At 36.7% G+C, this 25,336-nt stretch overlaps 1 protein-coding gene across 8 annotated transcripts in view; it reads right to left on the bottom strand.

Moving 5' to 3' along the window:
- Positions 1–25,336, bottom strand: part of galnt13 (polypeptide N-acetylgalactosaminyltransferase 13) — a 44,159-nt gene that overhangs the window by 15,152 nt on the left and 3,671 nt on the right. For 3 of the 8 annotated variants that reach the window (XM_023950723.1, XM_023950724.1, XM_023950722.1), the window contains 12 exons: positions 22,483–22,769; positions 17,767–17,935; positions 15,929–16,095; positions 15,116–15,323; positions 13,191–13,361; positions 10,710–10,827; positions 9,061–9,241; positions 7,290–7,429; positions 5,241–5,339; positions 3,385–3,519; positions 3,059–3,088; positions 542–757 (listed from right to left, as the gene is read on the bottom strand). In XM_023950723.1, coding sequence (XP_023806491.1) covers positions 572–757; positions 3,059–3,088; positions 3,385–3,519; positions 5,241–5,339; positions 7,290–7,429; positions 9,061–9,241; positions 10,710–10,827; positions 13,191–13,361; positions 15,116–15,323; positions 15,929–16,095; positions 17,767–17,935; positions 22,483–22,624 — 1,746 coding nt within the window. In that variant the 5' untranslated portion in view covers positions 22,625–22,769 and the 3' untranslated portion in view covers positions 542–571. Of the gene's footprint in view, positions 1–541; positions 758–3,058; positions 3,089–3,384; positions 3,520–5,240; positions 5,340–7,289; positions 7,430–9,060; positions 9,242–10,709; positions 10,828–13,190; positions 13,362–15,115; positions 15,324–15,928; positions 16,096–17,766; positions 17,936–22,482; positions 22,770–25,336 lie in introns of those variants that run through there. The other 5 variants (XM_023950725.1, XM_023950726.1, XR_002292725.2 and 2 more) reach the window with 5 other exon arrangements.

Genomic DNA, 25,336 nt, shown 5'->3' with positions numbered 1-25,336 from the left:
CCTGAGAGTCCAGGCCCATGAAAGGTAGCCTCACAATGACAGATCACTTCAAAGAAATTGTAAACAATGGCAAGCCCATTTCAATCAGCCCCGCATGTAGATAATCAGCTAAAAATAAACCCGTCCTCCTCCGTCTCAAACATCACTCTCCCTGCGTGGGCTGTCCATGAGACAGCCAGTGAATTTTCACATTGAAATAAAATATTTATGTTGGAAAATAAATGTCAAATGAGATCTAATTTACCATGAAGACTAGCTTAAGGTCTGGCAGATAGCATCTTATACACAGTCTTCTTGATGGGACATCTATCAATGACTAACGTGTCTCTACCCTGCCTTAATGCAATCCTTTTAAAAGGTCACTGGTAAAAGCTTTTTGATGCTTCCCAAAACAACCAACATGTCTTTCTGCCCAAATCTAAGATAAATATTACACCAAGAGCTAAAAGGGACATTCTGGCACAAACCTAAAGTCACAGAACTACACTATTTTCTAACTAAACTACTCCTCTACTGATCCAACTTCCGCTAATATGCTCACCTTACATGACCCTCAAGAGCAGCCACGCCTTTAGAGAAAATAATCTGTGGGACTGAAGTAGAGGTGTCTAGCAACCTCCAGGCGAGTGTAGTTGCGGAGAATCCATGACTGTGCAGGACTGTTGTCACAGTACTCCACGGTGGGGCCGTATGTGCCGTCCTCCAGACGGCTGATGGTCAGACATGACTGGGTGATGATGTGGAGGAAACTGTGTTTCTGCAACCAGTCCGTGGAGGGGAGGGGGGGGGGGGGGGGGGGAGGGACAGATGGTTGTGAAGGTAAGTCACTTTGTCATTGAGCTCTTTTCATGTTTGTGTTTAATCGCCATAATGATTTGAGGTGAAATTCATAGTTTATCAGTAACATTAAGACTTAGTCTTGATAGCCAACTTTAATTTAAATTGTTAACCACATAAAGTTCCCATCAATCGTTATCCCATAATTTAAGACTTTAAATTAAAGGTTCCAAACCCCAGACCTCAGAGACCAGAGTTCTGCTTCTTTTCCACACTGCAAAAGCTGAATCTTAAAATAAAGTACCTTGTTTCTCAAAAATTGTCTTTCTTGTCTTGCAAGAAAGTTTTTCCAATAGTAAAAAATCTTTGTTTTAAGAAAACATGTCTTAGTGACTAAAATGTTTTTTCCTAAAATTAGAACTCTTTGTTGGACAATTTCTTCTGTTTCCCTTTTAAAGAAAATCTACCAATGGAGTAAGAATGTTTGACTTATTTTAAGGGGCCTGTTTTTGCAGTGCATCCTCTTGCCTTTGCTGCTTGTTATTTGTGGAACAAACCTGAATCGTGTAATCAGCAGTCGATGGGAAAGAGGTAGAGCATTGAGAGCATAAAGAGCATTAGCCCTAGTGGACCAAAACTAGACACACTACTTTAAACCCCAAAATGTTAGGACAGTACAATAAATGTCGGGTGACTTTAATGAATAAAAAAGCTAATAATAATCATTTATAAAAAAATTCCTTGAATGAAAAAAGTTTGTAAAAATTTTCAAACAAGGGATCACTATCTACATTTGTCATCAAATATCCAGTTCTGGGTACATTATCTTCTTCAACCAATTCTCATTCATATTTAATTAGTTTTATGTTGTACAGAGTCTAGTAAATAATTAAAAAAAAGCATTTAATGTAATTTCTGAAGAACCTTTCAATGATACTTTCATATTATCCACTTAAAGCTTTATTCTAATCAAAGGTTAAATCTGCTGAAAGTTAAAACAGATCCTTGTATTACTTACTAAAGTAAACACAAAGTTTTAGGAATATATATTGTTAAATAAGTATAGAAAACAAATGAAAAATATATTTTAAAAATCTATATAATTTTGGAATGCTTTTGCGGTGCTAAAAAAAAGATAGCTCAACCTAAAATAACAACTAGGGATATGTTTACCGTAATATGTAAGAAAAACAGCTAAATATGCAAAATGAAGAACTTAATATGTGTGTCAACAAAAAACGACAAAGTTGCCAACTGCAGCAGAGTTTGAACAACTTTCATTTAATAAAAATGTGTTTCTAATTGTCCTTTCACATGCCAATAAAACAAAAACAAAACTTATTATTGGCTGAAACAGCAGCACAAGCAGAAAAGCTGCTGGTGTTGATCCTGCAGCAGTAATAAAAAGTCAGGTGTTTGTGTGGAAGCCAAACTGACCACATGAAACGCTAACGGTACTGCAGTCATGCAGGAGTCACTCCATTCCAGTCACACCTGAGCTAAAAATAAGGCTTGCCTCAGACAGCGGTAAATCCCCACGCTGTTTACAAAAGAGACTATTTATAAATTATTTACCTTTTTCTTTTAGAAAGTACCGACAAAACAAATTCTAGAGTTCGTGCTGTTCTTGAAACGACCTCATCTTGTCAAATCGACATATCAGCGATATGACATCTTCGCCATTCACACATAACACTGCAGTACTTAAGCAGCCTCCCCAGTGACCTAAAAATGCATAAATTATTAACATAAAAATGCTTTTTTAAGTTGTATAACCGTAATGTATTTTGACTTGTAAGCCAGTACAGTTGGAGCAACATACTTTAGTTTTCCGTTGGGATTCAAAATGCTTTTCTGTTTTCCACCTTTGACAGAATACCTAAACCAAATCTTTCATTTCAATGACATTTAAAGTAAAATGAATTCTATGTTAAGTTACAGAATGTACAGTTCTGCAACACATTCATAAAGTTATTTTTAAGTTTTTGTAATTTCTGAAGAGTGAGAAGGATAAAAATGTCTCAAGAAACTCCTGATTTGTATCTTTGCACTGCAGCTGTTTAGTATATAACACATATAATAAATTTAGATTTTTTTTTTATATTAAATGCCTTCCCCCATAAAAAAAAAACAGTGAGTATAAAAACATTAAAGTCACAAGGATTTGATCTAATCTATTGCTTTAATCTCTTATTTCACTTATTTAAAGGATCACTAGAATAAAAGCGCAGGACACAACCTATGGAGAAATAAATCAGGATGAATCACTTTGACAGCTTACCTCCAAATCATACTCCCACTTGCCAACATACTACATGAAATGAGAGAAAATAAGAGGAGACAGCTGCTGGGTGTAAATAGCAACACAACCTCCGTGCTGCCTAAAAAGAAAAGTTCAAAAAAGAAAGAAAAAGGAAGAAAAACACAGCACCATCTTCTGGCAGGAAGGAGGTACTGATGTTTTACTAACATGCAACTCCTCATCAATCACACAGTCAGTAGATACTTCATCTGGTATTTCTCTAGAAATTAGTCGTCAGAACAGAAGCACCTGCAGCAAGGGCCTCCTTCTGGACGTTTGGGTCATGCGGGGATGCTTGAACTTACCTCAGCATCATACTCAAACATCTGGTTGCCCTTCATGTGGTGACACTTGAGCATCACTACAGGTCCATTAAGGCGGGAAACATCCAGACAGAGGTCATCTGTCCGGATTTCTTTGTCCGCTGTGTACGAGAACACCTGGAATAAACAAAATGGATCGGATTGATGGCTTTTACGATAGGATCAATATCAATGTATTCTTAGTAGTGTTTTCTGATTGCAGTGGAATGTGAAAAAAGCTCAGAGGGAGCTTTTTACAAGACTTAATTCTTTAACTTTTTATATATAAAGTATGTTTATTGCTCATTTTCTTCTATTGCAGGATTAAGACTTTCTTTGTGTGTCTAATAATAACAATTTAAGGGGTATGGGGCAAAAACTGGAAAAGAATAAATACAAAGGACGTTTTGTTGGACATTTCCTTTGAAAATTTCTGTTTGAGTGATTATAAAAAATTGCCTTTTTTACAGAAAAAAGAATCAGACTCAGATACGGAATATTCTCTTAATGTTTTAGGCAAAACTAGATTTGTTTTCTGTATTTACATCTTCCAAACAGAAGGACTTGAAGAAAATGTGCTTAACGGCTCAGAAGCTTCTCACTTCGCCCTCGCAGTATTTTCACTCATTCCTCCTGCAGCATATTTATAGCATATAAGATTCTTGAGCTGTCTTATTTGCTCTGCTTCTTTGTCTGTCAACAGAGTGCAGATGTTTGGGTGGAGGGCGGGTGGGGGCCACCAAACCCTTCCGTTTAGCCAAACTGCTCCCTAATTTTTGTTCAGGACAATTATGCTGTCATTGTTGTTCATTTATTGTACTTTTTTTATTTATTTTTTTTAGAATTAGGAATTTTGTTCACTTTTATAGCCATAAGCTAAAGGTTCTATATGACTCAAGTCTGCAAGACTTGCTCTTGAAATGCAGCAGGCGTGTGCAGAAGTTTATTTTTAGGCTTAATATTTACATTTTCATGTGAGGGCTGCAAGAGGATTTTCTTCAAAAGGTAGCTGACATTTACGCAGGTGCATCTCTTCCCTGAATGGTGCATTACCAACCCAGAGACGGTTAAATCTCCAAGGTGTTCTGTTTGATTTATAGCAAATCTACAAGAACTTTTTAAACTCCCTACTGATGGGAACTTCAATTATTTTTAATATTAACAGACTATTTTTAAGGTTAAGTTAGGAGATGATCAGTACATTCACTTTACAGTTAGAATTAACAGCTTAATAACAGTAAAATATTTTAAGTTACTTTCATTATTTAAGAAAAGTCATGACATTCACTTGCTCCAAAAATTGATAAATTGATTCATAATTTTTTCCTAATTTAAAATAATTTTGCACATATTTTTAACTTTTGATACTTGATCAAATTTTGCTATGAAAATCTCTGAAACAGTGTTTTGTCTATTTTACTGATATAATCATATCAATAACTTTTATAAGTAACATAATCTGCAAATATTTTGGATAACTGATCTGAATTTGCATGTTGATTTCTAAAATAGTTATTTTTACATAATAATTAAGTAATTCATCTTTGTCATGTGCTTTATTGATATTTAATGATTCTTAATTCTGTCTGATAAAAGTTATGAACCAGATAATGATAAATCATGATATAAAATGGTTACGGTAGAACAGGGCTGGGATTATATAAGTTTGCTTCCTTTCAAGCAATATTTATTAATATGTCTAATTATCCTAAGTTTGATTCGTCGTTGAATGTATAACTGAAGATTTTATTGTTTTTGTGTATTCTTATTTGATTGCTTGAAATAAACCATTTCAAAAAAAAAAATGTATTCAGGGAACGTTTTTTGAATTTTTAGTTATGGTTTCATCTGGCCCCTACCTGGTTCCCACCCATGCCGTGGCAGTTGAAGAAGCCCACTTTCTCGTTCTCCTTCCTTCCCATGTTGTCCACACACTGATTGGTCTCCACGTTTCTGATCTTCACACAGGTAAGACATCGTTGTTAGGAATTTCTTTCCGAATGAAGCAATATTTTAAATCGAGCATGGCAAAAACAAATTGTAAATTCTGTGCCACATTGAATTTGAATACTGGCATATTTACTTTGCGAAGATCTCAAAAAGTTCCACTAAGTGTTCATGTTCCGCATTGAATTTGATTTTATGTGTACATAATATTTTCATCTTGATTGTTTTTTTTTTCAGATAGTTTGATTAGTGTTTAACAAATCTTCCTTTTTTTTGTACCTAGTTTTTGTCTATTGTCATAATCTGTTTTAGATTTAAGACAAAAGTTTTCCTCTTTTGCTTCTCTTCTTCTATCACCTAAATATAGCTAGGTGATGCATAAAAAAGCAAATATGAGAGAACATATACATTATTCCAGCACTTTGAGTCTTTATGGATCCTTTATGAACAATCACTATTGATTCAAAGTTATGTATTAACATACTTTAACATAAGGTTAAAACAAATCATTTTCCAAAGCTTTAAAAGATTAGACATTTTGTTGTATCCAGATTTTTATTCTTTTTTTATTGATGACATAACCCAAAAAATAAAGTTATTCTGACTATTTACATTGATTGATTTGTTTGCTTGATTACATCCAGACGTTCATGTTTACAACCAGATGTAAATAATGGAAAACTTTAAAGGGGATATTTGACTCTGACAGCTGCATCCTTCACACACAACTGATGAAAAAAAATAGTTCTGTTTTTCTTTGATATACGGGGGGGGGGGGGGGGGGGATCACAATTCATTTAGGCACATTTTGTTTTTAGCTGAAATGTTTACAAATCTTCTTGCTTTTTCCAATTTTTTTGTTGCAGTTGGTATGGAGGAGATGAGGTTAAAGACCACTTTCTATGGTGATCATTACTTATTAAACACATTTTGCATTGAGGACATGCTATTAGTTTTTTATTATTTAAATAATTTTCTTACAGGCTCGACTAAAGGACAAAAACCTTTGTGTCCCACCTAAATTGATTACATGTACTTTTTTTCCATCCTTGACCAATAATGGAATGTGCCAAAACCTTAACCTAAACACAGTCATTCCCATATTTTCCATTTTGTAACCAGGTCACAAACCACGTGAAGTTTTACCTGAATATTGGTTTTAGTTTTTTACAGAGCAGATTCATTTACATCTCTTATTTGAAGATTCAGAATTCTTGATGTATATCATTTAATAGTAAAAATGCATTTATAAAAAGAAGTTCTGTTGTGATATAAGATCAAAAAGAAGAAACCCATATTTTTTTTATGTCAGTTTAGCATAGCAGCACTAAGGAAGATTCTCTCACTCGCTGTTGGAGGATTAAAAGCGCTTTCAGAGTAAAATCCCAAACATTACTTTTGAATGGAGGTTATATGCTGAACACAGCATGTCTAAAGTCTGCACTGATTCCCAAAGCCAGTTGATTAAAGTCCATCACAGACTGAGTAAGGGGAAGCTAACTAATCATATGATTATATTGTTTTTATTCCCCTTCTAATTATTATCGTGTTTTTGCTGAACATCATCAGTTTTTGCTTTAAACTGAATGTTTCCTTCTATTCTCCTCCACAATGTAAACTCTAAGTTGACAAAATGTACACACGGGCTTTATCTCCCCCACCCAGCACGCACAGTATAGCTGTGCAAATATGCGAGGGGAGTCAATATTGAGTGGGTGAGCACTCGTGCAGTGCTTTATCATACTGTACATGTCATCTGTGAACAAGAGGGCATGTTTGCCTCCATCTTGTTTAGTTAAGCAATCGCTGAACCCCCAGATTGAGTTTTCCCATCTATCTCCCGACAGCAATCCCTTTCTGTGAACGACCTCTAAGCAACACGGAAATTTCAGGCTGAAAAGGCAGATTGGAGCTGAAAATACACGGCAAACTGTGAAAAGGGAGTACAAGAGCATTCATACTTCACCAAGAGAGTAATATCTTCTGGGGATCTGGGAGTCGGGGTAGATGTTCTCCAAGTACCAAGCAAAGGGTTTGCACTTCAAGGCCTCGCGGAGGGCTTTACGGGAGGAGACGTCTCCGTAGTCCACCCGCATCACGCCTGCAGGTGAAAGTACAACTCAGGGTGGAGCCACTCAAAAACTGCAGTCAGAGCTGAGTTGTTCTTTTCTTCCTGCACCACCAACATCAAACACTGGAGGGACCCTTCGCACAAACACTTTTACTATCCCTCTGGAAAATAAGGGATATGTCATTGATCAGAAAGAGCTTTTCTGTTTATCAATAAAATATGAACCTGACCTCTGTAGTCCCATTTATACACACGCATAGCAATGTGCCCAATCTCTTAAAAACACACAAATGCAACATCTGTGGGCCATGGTGTGATGTATGCATGATATATGTAAGTAAGGTCACAAGAAAGTGCCTGACGTTGTAGCTTTGATGAGAATGAAGATTGGGAAAGGATTACACAGTAACTGGGAACAGACACAAACACATTAGGCAGATGGTTTCTCCCTGGAGTGCCTCTTCAGAGCTCATGGCTTGCATGTAGATAGATGCAGGGTGGTAATTTATCATGAAAGAGCGTGATTGCGATGAGGGAACGAGTATGATTTAAAAAAAAAAACCTTCCTGCATGAATGACCTGCAACACTTAACAGTATAAACCCTTCAAAGGCCGAAAACACAAAGTAAACAACTTTCAGTGAAACCCACAAAGCCTCAACCTGAGAGATAGAAATGTTACGTTAGTGATTAAAGACAATGAGATAAAGGACACTTTTTCTCCCACTGGATTTGCCTCTCTGTTAGGGTCGGAGCGTCACATGCCACATGGACTTAGTATCCTTTTTGATCTTGGCATGCTTTGTGGATCTGAGCCAGAAGGAAGAGGATGCACGACTTGAATGGCTATATGCCACTCTGAGATCAGACTTTGCAGTCTAGTAAGACCCTCTGAGCCAAAAAGCAAGGCCTGGCAGCAGAGCAGATCATCCTCCCTGATGTCCTGGAGGAACAAAAATCATTGTGGGACCACAATGCACAAAAAAAAACACCTCATCCATCACTCCCTCGCTGTGTCTGCCCTCCTGTCTGTGGAGAATACCTTCTGAATGAGAGGAAGAGAAGGTCACAATTCGTGCCGGAAGATGTGCAGATTTACAAAAGATCTTATAATGGAGGTTTTCTGGAGATTTCCGGAAAATCGCTCTGTGCTAAAGGGTAATCACATCACTGAGTCGACAGATGGAGGGGTGCTCTGCTCTCTAGCGGCACAGCTTTGTTGCTTTTGTTTTGAACTTTGTTGGGAACAAAAACCAGCTTTCAAGGACAAATTCCAACAGATAAGTTTGGAAAAGCCCAACTAAAGGGGCTGACAACAGAATTTTTGTTTCCTCCCTTTGAGAGTAATAGGATAATAAAATGTTATTATGAAGTAAAAAAGATTTATGAATTATTGAATGAATGAAAAAATGCAATAAAGAATAACAACTGAGCAGGACTTTCTTCTCTACATCAGTTTGCCAAAAGTAACATCAGCGAGAACAGGGAGCTTGAAGATGTGTCCGATTTTCTTTTGACGATGGGTAAATTCTACGTAAAAACATCCCTTTATACTCCTCAATAATCAATTAATCTTTTAAATTTTGATTAAAAAAATAGTAAGATGCCTTCAATTTACCTGTGATTTAAGAAAAGACAAAGATAAGATGAGCATCTCTCTACCTGGAGATATGATGTAGAAGAAATCTTTGAACTCGTCCATCCAAACTTCAGCTAGACGTCTGTTGTTCTTGTTGATGACCTGACCCGTTCCTCCAGGGAAGCTGTACGGGGTGGCCTTGCGGAAAACATGCCCCACATGTGAGCATGTTACGATTTCCAAGGAGCCACCACACTGCCAGATCTACACACACACACGAGGAGAAAGAAAATTTCCTAAAAGTGAGACATGACACAATATCAGTTTAATATTGTCTGTCTCTCCCACAGATACAAAATTTAAATCCTTTACTGCGAACAAGAGCATCCAGTTACGCTTTCATTATCTGTCAGGTGTTTGAGCTTTGCTAAACCTGCAGGACAGGTACAAACTTTGATGACAGGAAAATTAATTTTCATTCATTAGTATCTGCAATATTATAGCTCCTACCTCTACAACACAGTATTGGAAATATTTTTAGGTATACCATCTTACACCAGAAAGTAAAACATTACCACACATTCTGCAGAACTGGACTGGCAGTGATACATTACACCCACCAAAGAAGAGAGCTGTGCTGATAAGGGAAGAAACGGTTGCCATAGCAGCAGCTTATGCTGCAGCACTTTGCAGAGACTGTGGAAAAAGCTAAGATGCATTCAAAGAAAGTTCATGAGGTGTCAGAAGTAGAAATATGTTAAAAAGGATATCTATGCCCAACACAGAAATACACAAAGACAAACGTGTGTAATTGTTGTGAATGCTTCTTTTTGGACGGATTAGTGGACAAAAGTTATGTTGCTGCTTTTAAACAAGTACAAGTAAAAATTATTTTCAAACCAAATCAGAAAATAAAAAGTCACAGGACTCACTATTGTGAGTAAGTATTTGATGTTTGTGTAAATACAAAATACCGCAAGTTTTTTATTTTGTTGTGGCTAATGGTAAGGTTAACAGCCGTGAAGCTCGTCTGCAGACACCCTTCGTCAAAATGGGTCACCTGCGTTTGCATGACTCCTCTTTAATCCAGAATAAGAGACAATTTCACATCTTAGGAAAATGTTTTTTATATAATTACCACCTAAACAAAATACAAAACAAAATCTACCTTCACAGAAGAAACCAGTCCGATGGAAAGTGCTGAGTTTGTATTATTAACCTTTGAGAAAAGGTAAACCTGAAGAAAATGACAAGACTGAGTGGACCAGCAAGATGCATCTTCTTTATGTATAACAGCATTTTCTAGCAGGAATAAAAACAAACTAAAGTACATTTTTATTTAAATATAAACTTTTATGTGATCTGAGTACACTGCACCATAAGGCTTAGCGCCCGATATGTCCCATACTTTATTTTACTTCAAAACAGAAAGAATTGTTTTAATCTTTTAAAGTGGTTGGCAGCACTACTTATCCAGGCCTTCTGTGAATATTTATAGGGTAAACTGAGTAAAAAAGCAGCCACCATCCAAAGAAAGGCGCTTAAAAGTCTTTTTAAAAAAAAACCTACAGAACTACCTCTTCAAATTGCTTTAAAAATTACAACAAAGCCTGGCTCTTTGGAAGCAAAGCATATGAAATGAGGACTGCAAAAATGAAAAAAGTAAAAGTCAGGAAATTAACATCCAGCACCAAAGTCTAACATCTCTGCCATTGCCGTTTCTGCTACTTACTCGAAAAGACATTTCTAAGTTCTCGCCACCCCATATGTCCATTCCGGGGTCGTAGCTTCCAATTTCCTCAAAATACATCTTGTCTATGGAGAACAATCCTCCTGCCATGGTGGGAGTCCTACACAGAAAAATGGAAATCAGTATTTTGGCAGCAGGGCATGAAAAGACATAAAAATCAAAACTGAAGTGATAGAATTGAACAATTAAAAAATTAAAAAATGAATTAGAATTTTGTAAAATGGAAAAACAAATCAAAGTAAAGTTCAAGACAAAAAACAGAAGGCTGTCAAACACAAATATTGATGAAGGCAATGGAAAAAAGAGAAGTTCGTGTTTTTAAAGCAAAAAGGGAAGGCTGAATATAAACTACGCCACAACTTCAGTCAACATCAACCAAAAAAGATTATTTGCAAGTGTTTAAGAAGATTGGGCTTATTTGGAAAAATATTTTAAATTCAAACTGCCTAATAAACAAAGAGACATAATTAATATTTTAGTTGTAATCCATGAAGAGGACAGTACAGGGGAGAAATAGAGTCTCTTTCTGGTATAAGTAAAACTGCTGTCAATGAGATAACACACCCAGATTTATACACACAGCCCTGCAGTCATGGAGTAGAAGATGAATAAGAAAAATCCATGGTCAAATCAGTTTTGGTGTGTCAAAAAAAACACATATTTCTTTAACATTGCTTTGCATTTATATCTTTTAGTAACTCACGAGCAAATGATGGATTTCAAAACGCAGCTTCCTGAAAGCCTGAATTAAGAAGGATCATTTAAAGCTTTTAGTAAATTAATATAACAATTAGGTATTTTGCTTTTAAACTGGAAATGATTTGCACTCAGATGAGCTGCAATTTGTGAAGCAAAAACAACAAAAGGAAAAAAAAGATTTACCACCACCACAAAGGCAGTAGCTGAAAATGACATTTTTCCTAAGATGAATTTATTCAAAAAAAAAAATCTTTAAAAAGAAAAAACATTCTTCACACATTTGTGTCCAGTCTCCAAAACCAAGAGTGAATTAAAACCATTGATTCTGTTCCCACAGTTTGCCTGTTTTGAAGCCTCATCTGTTGATGGTCCCGGTGGAACCGTTGTCCATGGGGGGGCTCAGAGGAGATGAAGGCTTTTTGATCACAACTCCAAAAGTCTGGAACATTTTGCCACTGCATGCTGGCCAAACATCTTCCCTGGCCACGCTTAAAACATGTCTAAAACCTCAATTTCACAGGTTTTTAACTCTTAACTTCTGCCCTGATCTTATAATTTTTGCTTGTATTGTTTCATCTCTTTTGTTGTAGACTTTGGGTGTATTCAAACGGGGAAAACCGTTTGTTCTGGACCCAGTCCACTTAAGTTGGACTGGGTCCTGAACCTTACATTTGGTCTGTATTCAGACTGCCGTCAAGCTGCCTTTTCATGATTCCTGATTCGAACCAAAGCTAGTAAACAACACAACGTCAATAAAAATCTCTTCACTCATTGATCAACAATTACGAGGGTGGGGCACAGCAAGTGCAGGCAGAAGTTATGGAAGTCGTGTGCTTTGCAGTCCTTGTCAAGGTTAGTTAGTTGAAACTTTATATTTTGCTGAACAGTTTTATTGATGCTTTGGTACGGTAGAGACATGCTCCAAAGCGGTTACTGACAAGAAAACATCTAGGAAAGTACGCTGATAAGTGTTTATGACATAGATTGTGGGGAAAACGGTGAAAAGCAATGTGTGTCACGTTAAAAGCTGTTTTGATGAGCCTGCATTCATCCAACCACAATTCAATGAGTTGCTGTGTCTCATCGTTGTGGTGTTATGGGATTGTTTTAAGAGAATTCTGTTAAGAAACTACAAGGTAGCTTTTAGGATGACATCACAGCAGCGCTTCCCACGTAACAAGACACAGAAAAGCATTTAAAACGGGTTTTTAGCGGTGTTAAAATAAACATTCTGGGCTCTTTTTTTTTTACTTTGATAAAACAAGGATCAATTCTTTACATTTGTCTGTGGTTCATCTGTTGCTACATTCTGACTGTGTTTAGATCATGTGACCACCAGCTATGGTGGCCGTTTTGGTCCAGTTGTTCTGCTCCGAGGACGGATTGTTTTCAGACTGAGGAATCTCACAGCAAACCAAAGTTCAGTCTGATTGGAAACTAACCGAGACCACCTAGATAGATGGGTCAGAGAGCGGTTCTTGGTCCCGGACCAGGGTTCACTTGGGTGTTCCAATTTGTTCCAGATTAACGATCTTTGGGTTATTTTATGCAAACCAAATGTGTCCAGTCTTAATTTACCCTTTAAAAACATAGGGTGTATTAAGACTGGACACTCTTTGTTTTTAAAGTATTTTACTGTACGCACAGGGTGTAGTTTTACTAGCACTTAAATGAAAGTTCATAAATACATTTGAAGCAGTCTTTGTTAAACTACACAGTTTATATTTAGCTTCAGAGTGGACAGTAACTATCTGGTTTTTGTACCTGACAGGAAGCGTTCGATCCCCTTTGCGTCGATCCATTTCCCGCTGGGGAACAGGGTACCAACGGAAATTCAGTTTCCAGTTAAATCCTCCATAGGTCATATCAGAGCCTGCCATGTATTCAAATGTCTCATCACTGATGACATCTATGATGGGGCACACCACTGCAGTCCTAGAAAACAAACATTCAATCGTACTAGAGAATAAGTGTCAAAGCTTGAATTCTACAAAACTTTACAATAAAAGATTATTATTCTACAAAAAATGTTAGTTTTGTGTTCTTCTTCTTTCTCTTTCGGCTTTTCCCATCAGGGGTCGCCACTTTTTTATTCCTTAGTCAGTCTGTCTACAAAATGTATCCCCTCTTGAGGGTGCACATGTTTAGTGTGCTTAAGATGTTATTTGTAACTTAAGATTTCCTGTACAACTACTGAACTACTTTCTCAATGGAAAAACACAGACTGAACATTTTGATTAACCAGCTTCGCCCACATATTCTGTTTATAATTTTGGAAATCTGTTAAAAGGTTCTTTCAATATCAGTAGGATGCACAGCTCAATGCTGTAATTTGTCTAAATTTAAACAGTTTTCCTGAATTTGTTGGCAGTACCTCAAAGCCTGTGGACACTGCAAGCCAAATAATTAAATACAACGCAGGTAACTTTTATTGGATGGTTGTTTATGCTTTTATATATATATATATATATATATATATATATATATATATATATATATATATATATATATATATATAAAAGCATAAACAACCAGCCAATAAAGTTACCTGTGTTGTGTGTGTGTGTGTATATATATATATAAAAGCAGAATTGTTTTCAAGAGAAGTCCGCTTTAAGGTTTTTTCCCCAAACAAATCCCAACCATTTGGTGTCTTTCTATTTACATCTTCATCATTTATAATTAAAAAAATATCAAACTCAAAGACAACAAAGGACAACAAAGGCAAAATGAGAATAATGTCTCCATACATAGCTCGTGGGAATTTCTGCAATCGCTTTAAACACCAACCGGGCTTAGTGGGAGACCAATCACATACATCCTTGACAAAATTTATGTATTTTTAATCATAAATTAATTTAAACATGAAATAAAATAATAATAATAAATAATAATAAAATATAGATGAACTACTAAGGAATTGAGGACTTTTTGTTTTTCGCATGAGAAGAATCTGCTGTTGTGAATTAATGGAGATGGAAAAACTCACACAACCGTTCGTGCTTTTCTAAAATCACAAAGCATTTCTGTGCAAATACATCCTTGGATGCTAAAACATCTCCTCTTTTAAGGGTTCTCACTAAGAATGCTGATAAGGTAAGCAAGTGTTTAACCAGCAGCACTGATCTAGCACTCATCCTTCTAATCAAGGTGTGTCCAAACTTTTTGCAGAGGGCCAGAAATGCTGAGGTGCAAAACGGGCCAAACCATTCAGTCTGCATTCTTTGAACCCTTATAACATTAAATGCAAATAAACTGTTTAAATTTAAAACATTGGAATGGGTTCCTTTTCATTTCAGAAATATTTGTAAATAAAGTTCAACCAAAATTATTGTGAATTTCTAATATGAAGACTGGGTTGTTGTCACAGGTATACAGGGGCTTATTATGTAATTAGGCCAATCAGAATCTAGACATTGTTCACAAAGTTCTTAAAAAGTGCTGGGGACTGTGCATTACTGATTTTATGACAGGAGCCTGTGGGCCGGTAAAAATTTGCACGCAGGCTGCATTTGGCCCACGGGTCAGACTTTGGACATGCCTGCTCTAAACATTAGCACTCAAAGGCCTCTTACTGTTTATTTAACATGCCTCATCTTAACATGTTTCAACATTAACACTTGTTGCTACTCTTGATACCAACATAATAAACTTGATTTAGAAGAATGTGTTTGTCTGTTGGTTCTTACCTATCCTCTTTGATGCGTGCCAGCAGAGGCTCCAGCCAACCCTCAGTGCACTCGCAGTGAGCATCCAGGAAGGTGATGACTTGGCCTGTGGTGGCAGCCGCTCCCCTCAACCTGGCTCGGATCAGCCCGGAACGCTGCTCCATTCTCAGGATCTTTACAGGAACCTCCAATGTCCGGACATAACCTTCCAGCTTCTTTTTCAAAAAGTCTAAAAATAACCAGAGCATTTTAAGTTAGAGAAAAAAATATATATATATATCCTACGATAAATAATGGTTTAATAGATGTTTAGGTGTTAGGTTCTGTTCATCTTGTTCATGCAAAAAAATAAAAAAAACATACAAAGGGTTGTCAAATAGTTTTTTGTTAATAGATTAGTTCAATATTAGCAAAAGCATCAAAGGCAAAAGAAGCATGATCATCCTTAAAAAAACGCTTTTGTAAACAAAACATCTTTTTTTAAGGAAACTAAACAGATAGAAGCATGGCCTCAGTAACTTTGGTAAAAGTTTGCAAAAGTATCTAAACAACAAAAAAATTTATTGTATCCTGTATAATATCCAGTTAACACTGACCATGATTTTTTTATTATATATTTATTATTAGGCCTTCCTCTATGTTTTAAACAAGCACAATCTTTATTAAATATGATCCATTCAATAACACGTGTCTAGTTTATACTAAGAAGGAAAAAAAAGGGCCTCAAACTCCTATACATTTTCATTTTGTTATTCTGGGAAAACATTAATGTCAGGTAAACATAGGTTAAGGGGGTCGGTCTTTCATGTATAGGTTAGCACACAGACAACCAACCTCTCTCACTGGCGTCGTCAACCAGCACAATCTCAACTAGCAAGTGTCTGGGCGAGCGGCTGATCACACTGTGGACGGTCCGCAGCAGGGTGCTCCATGCCTCGTTGTGGAAAACTATGACTATGCTGGTGGTCGGTAAATCATCTGCGTAAACTTTGGTTTTACAGCTGAAAGAAAAAAAAAAAACAGATAAATGTTTCTATAAATTTAGGTCACGGACTCCTAATCCGCAGTTATTCTCAAACTCAATTAAATCATGGAAAGATTATATAATGTGTGCTCATTAAAGACCCACTCTGATGAATATTGTGTTTTTAACATGTTCTTGTGGCATTTTTCTTATGATGGAGGACATATATAAAGAAAATTTAGCTTCAAATTGCATTTATGTGTATTTTTCTTTATTCAGATCGTTGTGAATCTGGGGAATCAGAAAAAGCTTGTAGTGGTGACGTAGAAACTACAATCTTCCAAGCTGGCATATAAACATGGATGACGGGAAGTGAAGGCGAGCTTGCTCCACGCAAACGGTCCCACCCACAACAATTTCTAATGAACCACTACCGCTTTGCAAAATTATGTTCTAGAAAACCGCACAGGTTTTTTTTTGTTTGTTTGTTTTTTTGGTAAAAAACAGCATAATCATAATTAAAAGCCACCTGGGAATGCATTTAAAATAAATCCAAAGATGATCAGAGTGTGACTTTAAAACGAAAAAGTTTGAGTATCACTCAGTTGATGAAGCAACATTGTTGTCATGACTGTGCAAAAAGTAGCAGCAATTCTGTTTGCCTAGCTCTTAATGTAGTACCTATTGGAAGCATTTTGGTCAAACTATGACAAACTTTAATAGATGCTACTGAAAAAGAAATTGCCTTATGACAGCCAAATAGCAGTACAGCAAAATAAGGCTGAGAGAACGGAGAAGGGTTTGTCAAAAGTGACACGAGGAGGAAAAAAGGCAGGAGAAGTGACTGTTGCTTGGTCTCTCCTGTCTGTTTAATCTGACTGCACTGACTGACACAACTGGGTCAGGAAAGGGGGAAAAAATGTTATTCCCCTTCAGAGGCAGTGGCTGGCCTTTCTACACACAGTTCTAAATCATTTCCTCAGCACAGCTGCTGAAATTGTGCTGTGTTCAGTCATAGAGCTGTTGAATTATTTATATGAGAGACGATTTGTGCTGTAATGCACAGAAAAATGCATCAAGATTAAATAAGAGCTAAACATTTAATTTATTTGTGAAACAAGCTCTTTTTGCATAAAATAGACAGAAATGTTTCCTATAATAATGGAACTCCAGTTTCCCTAGATAAAAAGCCATTAAGAACATACAGATTTAGCACAATAGCATCTTCTTAGATAATTTTCTACCCATTTTATAGTGAACATTCTAACGTGGGCCACACGTCTGCTGTCTATTAAGCCGGCAGATGTCTGTGCATTTTAGCAGCTTTTAATTTATATCCTCATGTTTCCATACAAATTGCATCCTGGATTATCATTTTGTGCTCTGCTGAATCTTTAATGAATATAAACAAGCCAAGCTGTCATTCAGAAAATCAGCCCCAATACGGGCAGGGCATGTATTCAGCATTGAGACAGAAGCCTATAATTAAAGGTAACTTTCCGCACAGTACGGTAAATAAAACTTGATACAATATCAGCCTTGATTGTTTAAGTCTGCAGCTTGCCTAGCCTTTATTGTAGGAAAAAGTGTCTCACTGGGCTGCGTGCACAGCAGCACGGTGCATGGATGTATGAGGATCTCTACATGTTTGTACACAGTGCTTGTTTCTGACAAAAGGTACAGTGACAGATCCTGGAGGCTTACACACCCATCCAACCTCACGTCCGGTAGACTCCTGTTGAGTGCAATCATGTCACTGGCCATTAGGTTAAACTGGTTTATCTTAAAAAGTTCCTTCATCTTCTCCTGGTCGTCCTTGGCGATGTTTACTGCTTTGCCCATTTCTCCTGGACCCTCATGACTCCGGGATATCACTGCTGGAATAAAGCAAACACCAAGAAGTTTCGAAATGAAAAGAAAAATATGAATCCAAACCAAAATGAAGTAGAACTCACTAATATGAAAAAACAAGTTTTTATTGGATTTTTGAGGGCAGAAAAAGATATTAAAATGTTTCAGTGAACCAATCTTTTTAAGCCAAACACACAAATCCTGACATTTACTGCAGAAGTTTTTTTAAAATAGCACTGGAACATATTTATATGATACATTTACAATTTTACCCCAGTCCTTGCTGGGAAAATATGTCACCATTGGCATTAATTTTGAAAGCTAATGATGCTAAAAACAAAAGTGAAACATCCCAACAAGCTCTTAAACACACAATATCCGTGCTCTTTGTGAGCCTCCTCTTCTTTACTTTGGCTTTAGCTTACTAGAAACTAAGCAGTGTACCATCAACCAGCTTATAGTTCATTTTTATAGATGATCATTTAGAGGATTTTAAAGTTAAAGTCACATTAGCTGTCACAGACATGCATTTGCAAAATCTGCTCGCTGCTTTTTTTTATTTATTTTTTATTTTAAACACAAAATGAAAATAAGCACAAGAATTAAAAAAAAACAGACGGATAAAAGAAAACAATGTGCTTGAAACGGATTGGGTAGAAGAAAACTCTTATATGATCCCACCCCTTTTTACAACATCTTATGTTGTGCACATTTCTATTTACAGTTTTTTTTTCTTAAAAAAATTCAAAGTACCTACTGTATAGCACCAATGCTGGAGAGACATTTGCTCATTTGTTTTTATTGATCATTTCTAGCCATGTACAGCTCCATCAGTGACATTTTTTGCTTTGTTTTTATAAACCTTCATCCAACATGTTCCCTAAATCCACTCCACAAATTGATAAGCATGTTTTCTTTTTTGTAGTACGAATGCACTGCTTTTTTGAAGTTCAGCTGATTTCTTAACTCGTAAAGTACATTTGTTGTACTCAACTGGAAGAAAGTTGTTTCTGGCTTTAAACATGAGTGCTGTTTTAAGTTTCACTAGTTCCCATAATTTCAATAAACTCGCCTTTAAAAACAGTGTATCTGCTTGTGTCCCATAATCCACACCATGAACTATTCAAATAGCTTTCTTTTGTAAAATGTACAAAGACTAAATTTTGACCCAACCCTGGAGTGCTGAGATTGTGGCACATTTCCAGCAATCTCTAAAGGTAAAAATCTGGCTCTGGATTTATAATGGCGACCTCTGCCTCCTTTCTTCTCTCTGATAATCCCTTAAAACAGAGGCAGTGATTTCCATGAAAAAAAAGGAGAAAGGGCACATTTGCACCATGGCCTTAAGAAGATTCCGTGCAACCCTTTTTTCAGACATGACAACTGTGTTGTTATCCTCAATTGATCCTCCTCTTTTCTTTACAGCTCTACTGTTTGGACAGCAGCTCACTTCAGATGGACACTCTCAAAGCTGAGAGGGACGATTCAGCAATGTGTCCATCAAAGAGACGCTCTCGGCTTTTCCAATTCATCACTCCATATGTATGGATGGACACATGTCAAAAAGAGTCTCTCAACTGCAGATCAGGATTCTTGATGAAATGGAAGCAGTTAAACTAGTCTGCAAATCCTGAGCGACATGGACAGCTGGATATTTGCATGAATGTATGGATGGATGGATGGATGAATTGCCCCTTGTGTGTTAATTATGTAAACATTTCTGGTAAGCGTTATCAGTCATGCAGGTTTTCTGTGAAGAATTAGAGCATGTTTTCCCAACAGCCTTGTAGCTTTTCCTTTTAATCTTCGTGCAACAGTTATAGTCTTTCCAAGAACCCATCTGCACGACAGTCATTCTGCACAAACCCTACTTTAATTTTCCATTCTTTCAATGCCGCTTCCATGATGAGATGGCAGAAGTGCACAAACAATGAAGATTTTTCTTTTTGCTTGAGCACACCAAATTTGTACTTTAAGCTGAATATCATGTTGCTCCTTCAGATCTTTGACTCGCTTGCAGCATTTCTTCTCAACTGTCACTTCTAGATGACTAATCCTACCCTGGGATCTTTTTTCTCTCTTTGCTCCTTTGTAGGCATTAATTATCTTCATCTAACGGCATTGGCAAAGTCATTCATGTTACAAAGTGTGACAATCCTTCAGCATCCATTTAAAACAATGGGGGAAAAGAGAGAGAGATTTAAAGAAGCTACAACGTATTTTAGCTTTGTCTGCTGATAAACTTATTTTTTTGTAGATGTTTTTCTATCAAGTTTTCATCATCCAATATTTATCCTGCTTACGACGGGGGCTTGAGTTTGTTGTGGTTGTCATGGCGAAAAAGCTGATTACACCCAGACAGAAAACCAGTCCATCACAGGGCTCTAGACACATAAACAATGAACATTCATTTATCCAGTCCATTAAGAACAAGTAGCCAATCTGCCTTTCATGTGTTTGGTCTTTCCAATTACAGAAAGTCCCCAAACAAACCTACATCATTTTGAAGTAAAAGGGTATTCTGTAAATTATAAATCCTAAATCTATTTGATCCAAATTTCTGTTTGTTTGGAAAGATTTTTTATGTAGAATTAACACAACATTTAAAAACTGAAAAGGTTAGAATTTTAAAATAATATCAAAAGATGTAGTAAGTCAGACTTCTTTGAAATGTTCTTACTTCATCTCCACTGTATAATTTGTATGATAATCTGACAGCATAGCTGGCAGCTCTGCCTCATTCTGACCTTGAAAGCAGATTAGTAAGCCTCTTAAAAACTTAGAAGTCCTGCTTTCTTAAGGGCATGTGAGGAAATGGGCTCTGCTAAAGAAGAACAATGTATTTTGACCTAGGCCAGGTATAAAAATCAAAAAGTAACTTAAGTGGTCAAGGATATAAATTGATCAAATACAGAAATAAAATGGCAAAAAGCACCTTCTGTTGTTCATGCAGATTTTCCAGTGATAATTCAGCAAATGGGATCTCAGTTTGTTCAAAAAACGTTATTTATTGACAGGTTTTGGTAAGTTTAAAAAAAAAGTAGAAAAAAATAACTTGCATGCAATATAATCAAGATAAAAATCTGCATGCTGTTGAATTTACTCACAGTGGGAGCAGGGTTCTTTTTTCATGAGTGAGAGGAGAGAGAACCATAAGCATGGCTTTGAAAAATGGGTCATCTAAGCCAACGGTTCCAAAACAGTTCACAAGGACATTGAATTATATTTGAAATTCTAACAATTTGTTTCTCTCTTATAAATCCAAAGTGTTTGCCTGTTTAGCACTGACCTTGCAGCATCACAAATACGTTTCTCTCTTTATTCATAGACATCAAGGTGAGCTACAACCAGGGGCGTTGCATAGCAACAGACCAGGAAATCAAATGCCTGGGGCCCTTGACCAGAAAGGAACACTGAATCACTATGATTCATCGTACTTTCAAAAGTGTTTTTGAATATCAGAATATCTTTCTTTATTCTTTTAAGTGCCTTGGATATACATTGTGCCAACTCCAACTTTTCAGTGTTTTTTGTCAAAGCTAATTTTTAAAGGTTTTATTAAAAACCAAAATTATTAAATTAGTTTTGTTTTTGTTATTGTTTTGCTTTTTGTTGCACTTTAAAAAGGTCTTTTTTCAAATAACATGTTTGTATGGTTTGATTTGTGTTTATGTTTAAGTTTCAGGGCTGCATGGTGGTGTAGTGGTTCACACCCTCACCTCCCTGGTTCAGGGCCTGGTTCAAATCCCAGCTGGGTCCTTTCTGTTTGGAGTTCTGTGGTTTTTGTCAGGGCACTCCGGCTTCCTTCCATGGTCCAAAAGCATGCTTCATAGGTTAATCCATGACTTTAAATTGTCCCTTAGGTGTGAATGTGAGAATGTGTAGCCCTACGACAGACTGACGACCTGTCCAGAATGTACTCCACCTTCGCCCAACAGTGGCTGGGATAGGAGACTACAGCTACCCTGTGACCCTAAAAGGGATTATGGGATTCCGATTTTATATGTTTTCTACAGATAGATTACCGGTTTTGAAAAATGTAAGTCAGAGGGGCTTCTTTTCCTCAGCACCCCAGAAAAACAAACAGTGCCCCTCTATTGTCACTGACTTCATTTGGAAAGCAGACATCATTGTTGTGAGGGATCCTGGTCATTGTAATGCTTTCTTAGACAAGCTGCTTAGTTTGAAATATTTTATTCAATTTATTATTCAATTATCTTTTTGTGTTTCTATTAAATCAAACAAAAGCAGCATTTATGTTTTTGGAACAAAGCTCATATGTGACCCATGGTGCAATGGTCTGTTACCTTCTCCCTGTATTATTGCATAATTTAGTCGTACACTTTACTTCCTAGTGCTTCAGCAGAACACCTGATGAAGCCACTTGGACGAGCGGCAAAATGTTTCAAGGAAGAAGATATTATGACTCCACTTCAAGACCTGTCAATTTAGAAAAATATTTAACTGTGCATTTTAGTTTTCAGGTAAAAAAAAAATTTTAAAGCACAATATTTTCTTCTTCATTCTAAACTGTAAATGAATGATCCCGCTGTTGACCTCAGCATAAACTCACCTCTGAGGGCTGGGAGCAGAGAGCGGTCCTTTCTGTCATCACATTTGTTGCACTCGCTGAAGTAGAGCAGCAGGAAAGCATCCACCAGCACCCACACCAAGGAGGTGGTCAACACCACCTTACAGTAGACAAAGCGCCGCATCGCCTCTCCCAAGAGCTCAACCAGGCAGACAAGCAGCAAGCTTGTGCTCAGAGAAGCTCAGGCTGCTGGCGAGATGTTAAAAGACTGGAGACAGAGCAGGGGAAAATGCAGCGTGGCCAGACAGGGTGGACCAGGAGGCCTCATCCTAGAAAAGAAGGAAAATAGTAAATGAAGCGAGAGTTTTACAAGAAATGTATAACTGCTTTATCCTTTTACACTTCAAAAACCAAGAATCAGAAAAAACTAAAGTGAATTTTTTACGTTATTTGACAGTACAATAAAAATCCACAAATTAAGTATAACAACATTAACTGGAAACATCTTTTTAAATCAGTTTCTTCAAATTTTGGGTCTCCATATACATTCAGAAGAAGGGTTTATTGAGTTTGTTTTTTTTTTTTTAAAACAACAATGTTTCTATTTGAAAATCGATTCAAAAAGTGACACTTTTCACCATTTTTGACTTATGACTATTCTTGTCGTACATTTTGTTTTTTTCAAACACAAAACAGCTGAAACGTGGTTCCTAAAAATGTTTAACGAAAGTGATGTAATATTTTAATATCAAGAGCTTCAACCATTAAAATTTCATACTCTGAACCCCAAGCATTACTGTCAAATAAACAGTTATTGTTTTGTGTGACAAATTGTGATAAATCTTTGGCATTCCCACTGTCCAAAACAGACAGAGACTGGGTTGAGACATAATGAAGACTTTTCTAATTCCTTCCTTACAGACAACCACCACTTCTTTAGCAGTGCTGCTAAAATCATTAAGGAAGCTCTCAATCCAAAGGGCCTCTGAAAGTGAAATGTAATGGGTATAAAAATGGGTCCTGGTACCTTTTTGCAGAAAAAATTAATCATCTTTTATTTTTTATTTTTTTTGTCAAACTGGATCTTAAAAGATAGATGATTGGTTTTGTTGGCTGAAAGGTGTCAGGAAGTGTCAGTATTATTATAAGTAGTTTTATTTCAGCATTTAAAATATCCATATTTTTGCTGTGACACAGAAAACAAATCAATGTGTTTCCCCCGTTCACCTCCATTAAAGGCTTAAAAAGAAAAACATTGAGGAATTTTTCCTAACAAATGAGTCAATCAGCTTGTTAGTGAAGGTATTGGGTATTTAATAGTATGCAAATAACTAAAAATAAACATTTAAGGATAACGGCAAAAAAATGCTGCATGAAACAACAACAAAAAAAGTATTTCGGAAAATAAGTGCATTTATTCCATAACAAAATTAAGAGCAAAGTATACTCTTGGACAGTTACTTTAACTTTGCATTTCTGCTGTAATCCTCAACTGAACCTCATTTGCTGATTTTTTTCACTGTGACTACAGCTAGCTGATCAAAGGCCATGTCTTATTATGGGATCCACTGTTTTTAGCGTGTTCCAATGTTTAAACCACCTGTAGCAGATAATGCTGGCCCCTGGCTATAAAACCACACACACACGGGAAAGCTTTACATTAAAGAAAACACTGACTGTGGACCTCTGGGTGTTATCCTGCTGTGTGGCTTCAGAGGAAATATTCTTAGCACCTCCTTAAAGCTAATAGACCGATGCTACAGCAACAGCATCCTCCAAAGAGTTGGTTTTATTGATTATTTGGAGGGGAAAAAAATCAACAACCATTTATCAAGAGGATTAAATCTCTTACTTTGAATGTCGTATCTTTTGGAGAAAATGAAGGTTGCAGAGCAATACAATCTTGTACAATATATTTAGCTAAATCAATATTGTTAAGGGAAACCTTTACACAATACTCAGCATCTAGTGTTTGCCCATTCAATAAAAATAAATTACAAAAAGGAGACAAATTTTTTAACAGTCATTTTTTTATTATAATGGTTCACCAACTGATGAGTAAGAATTTAACTAATTTAACTAAGTAATTTAAATATTTTTTTGGCTGCACATCGGGACAGTGGTTAGCGCTCTTGCCTGACAGCAAAAAGGCCCCCAGTTCAAGTCCCGGCTGGGGGACCTGAAACAGTACACCGCTTAGGGACCTGACAAAACGGGTTAAGAAAATGAATAAATGTTTTTTCTTTTTTTGCCGCTTTCATATTATTTTCAACCATTTTAAAGATTATTACTGAAAAAAGGAACATGAAAAGTTTTACTGGTATTTTGTCAACTTTGCCAAGTATGGGCATCTCCAGAAATATTTGAAGTATAAGTTTATCTGTTTGTTGAAAGTTCAGCAGTTCTTCGTAACCCTTGTGCTATCCTAGGCACTTTATCATTGGGAGTTGGGTCATCTAGACCCACTAGACAGTGCTCTGAACCTTTTTTCTTCAATGATTTGTGAACCTCACTGGTGTCCATGGATTACATGAAATTATCTTCACCTTTATCCACCTTTGTCATGGTAGGGAGAACACGTCAATGTAAGGGTGGGGTCATCTAAGATAGCACAAGGGTTAAAGACATTTAAATGGCGCACATTTGTACAACCTAACCCAGAGGCGGCGATTCATGGCTAAAGCAGTGGTCACCAACCTTTTTAATCGCCACGGACCGGTATGTCGTCAGACAGAGTATTCACGGACCGGTCTTCACAATGTGGCGCATTAATATTGTAGCAATGTTACGATAAAGGAGGAACAGAGGCGTGCAAGACAAACTATGAGCTTTTATTTTGACACGCATGACATTGTACATCGCACAGGTGTCATTATCCTCTCCCCTTCCCACACTA

The sequence above is a fragment of the Oryzias latipes genome, chromosome 21, assembly GCF_002234675.1.
Source record: "Oryzias latipes chromosome 21, ASM223467v1".
In the NCBI taxonomy this organism is placed as follows: Eukaryota; Metazoa; Chordata; class Actinopteri; order Beloniformes; family Adrianichthyidae; genus Oryzias; species Oryzias latipes.
Note: the sequence above shows the minus strand (reverse complement) of the source record. Positions and strands in the feature narration are given on the sequence as shown.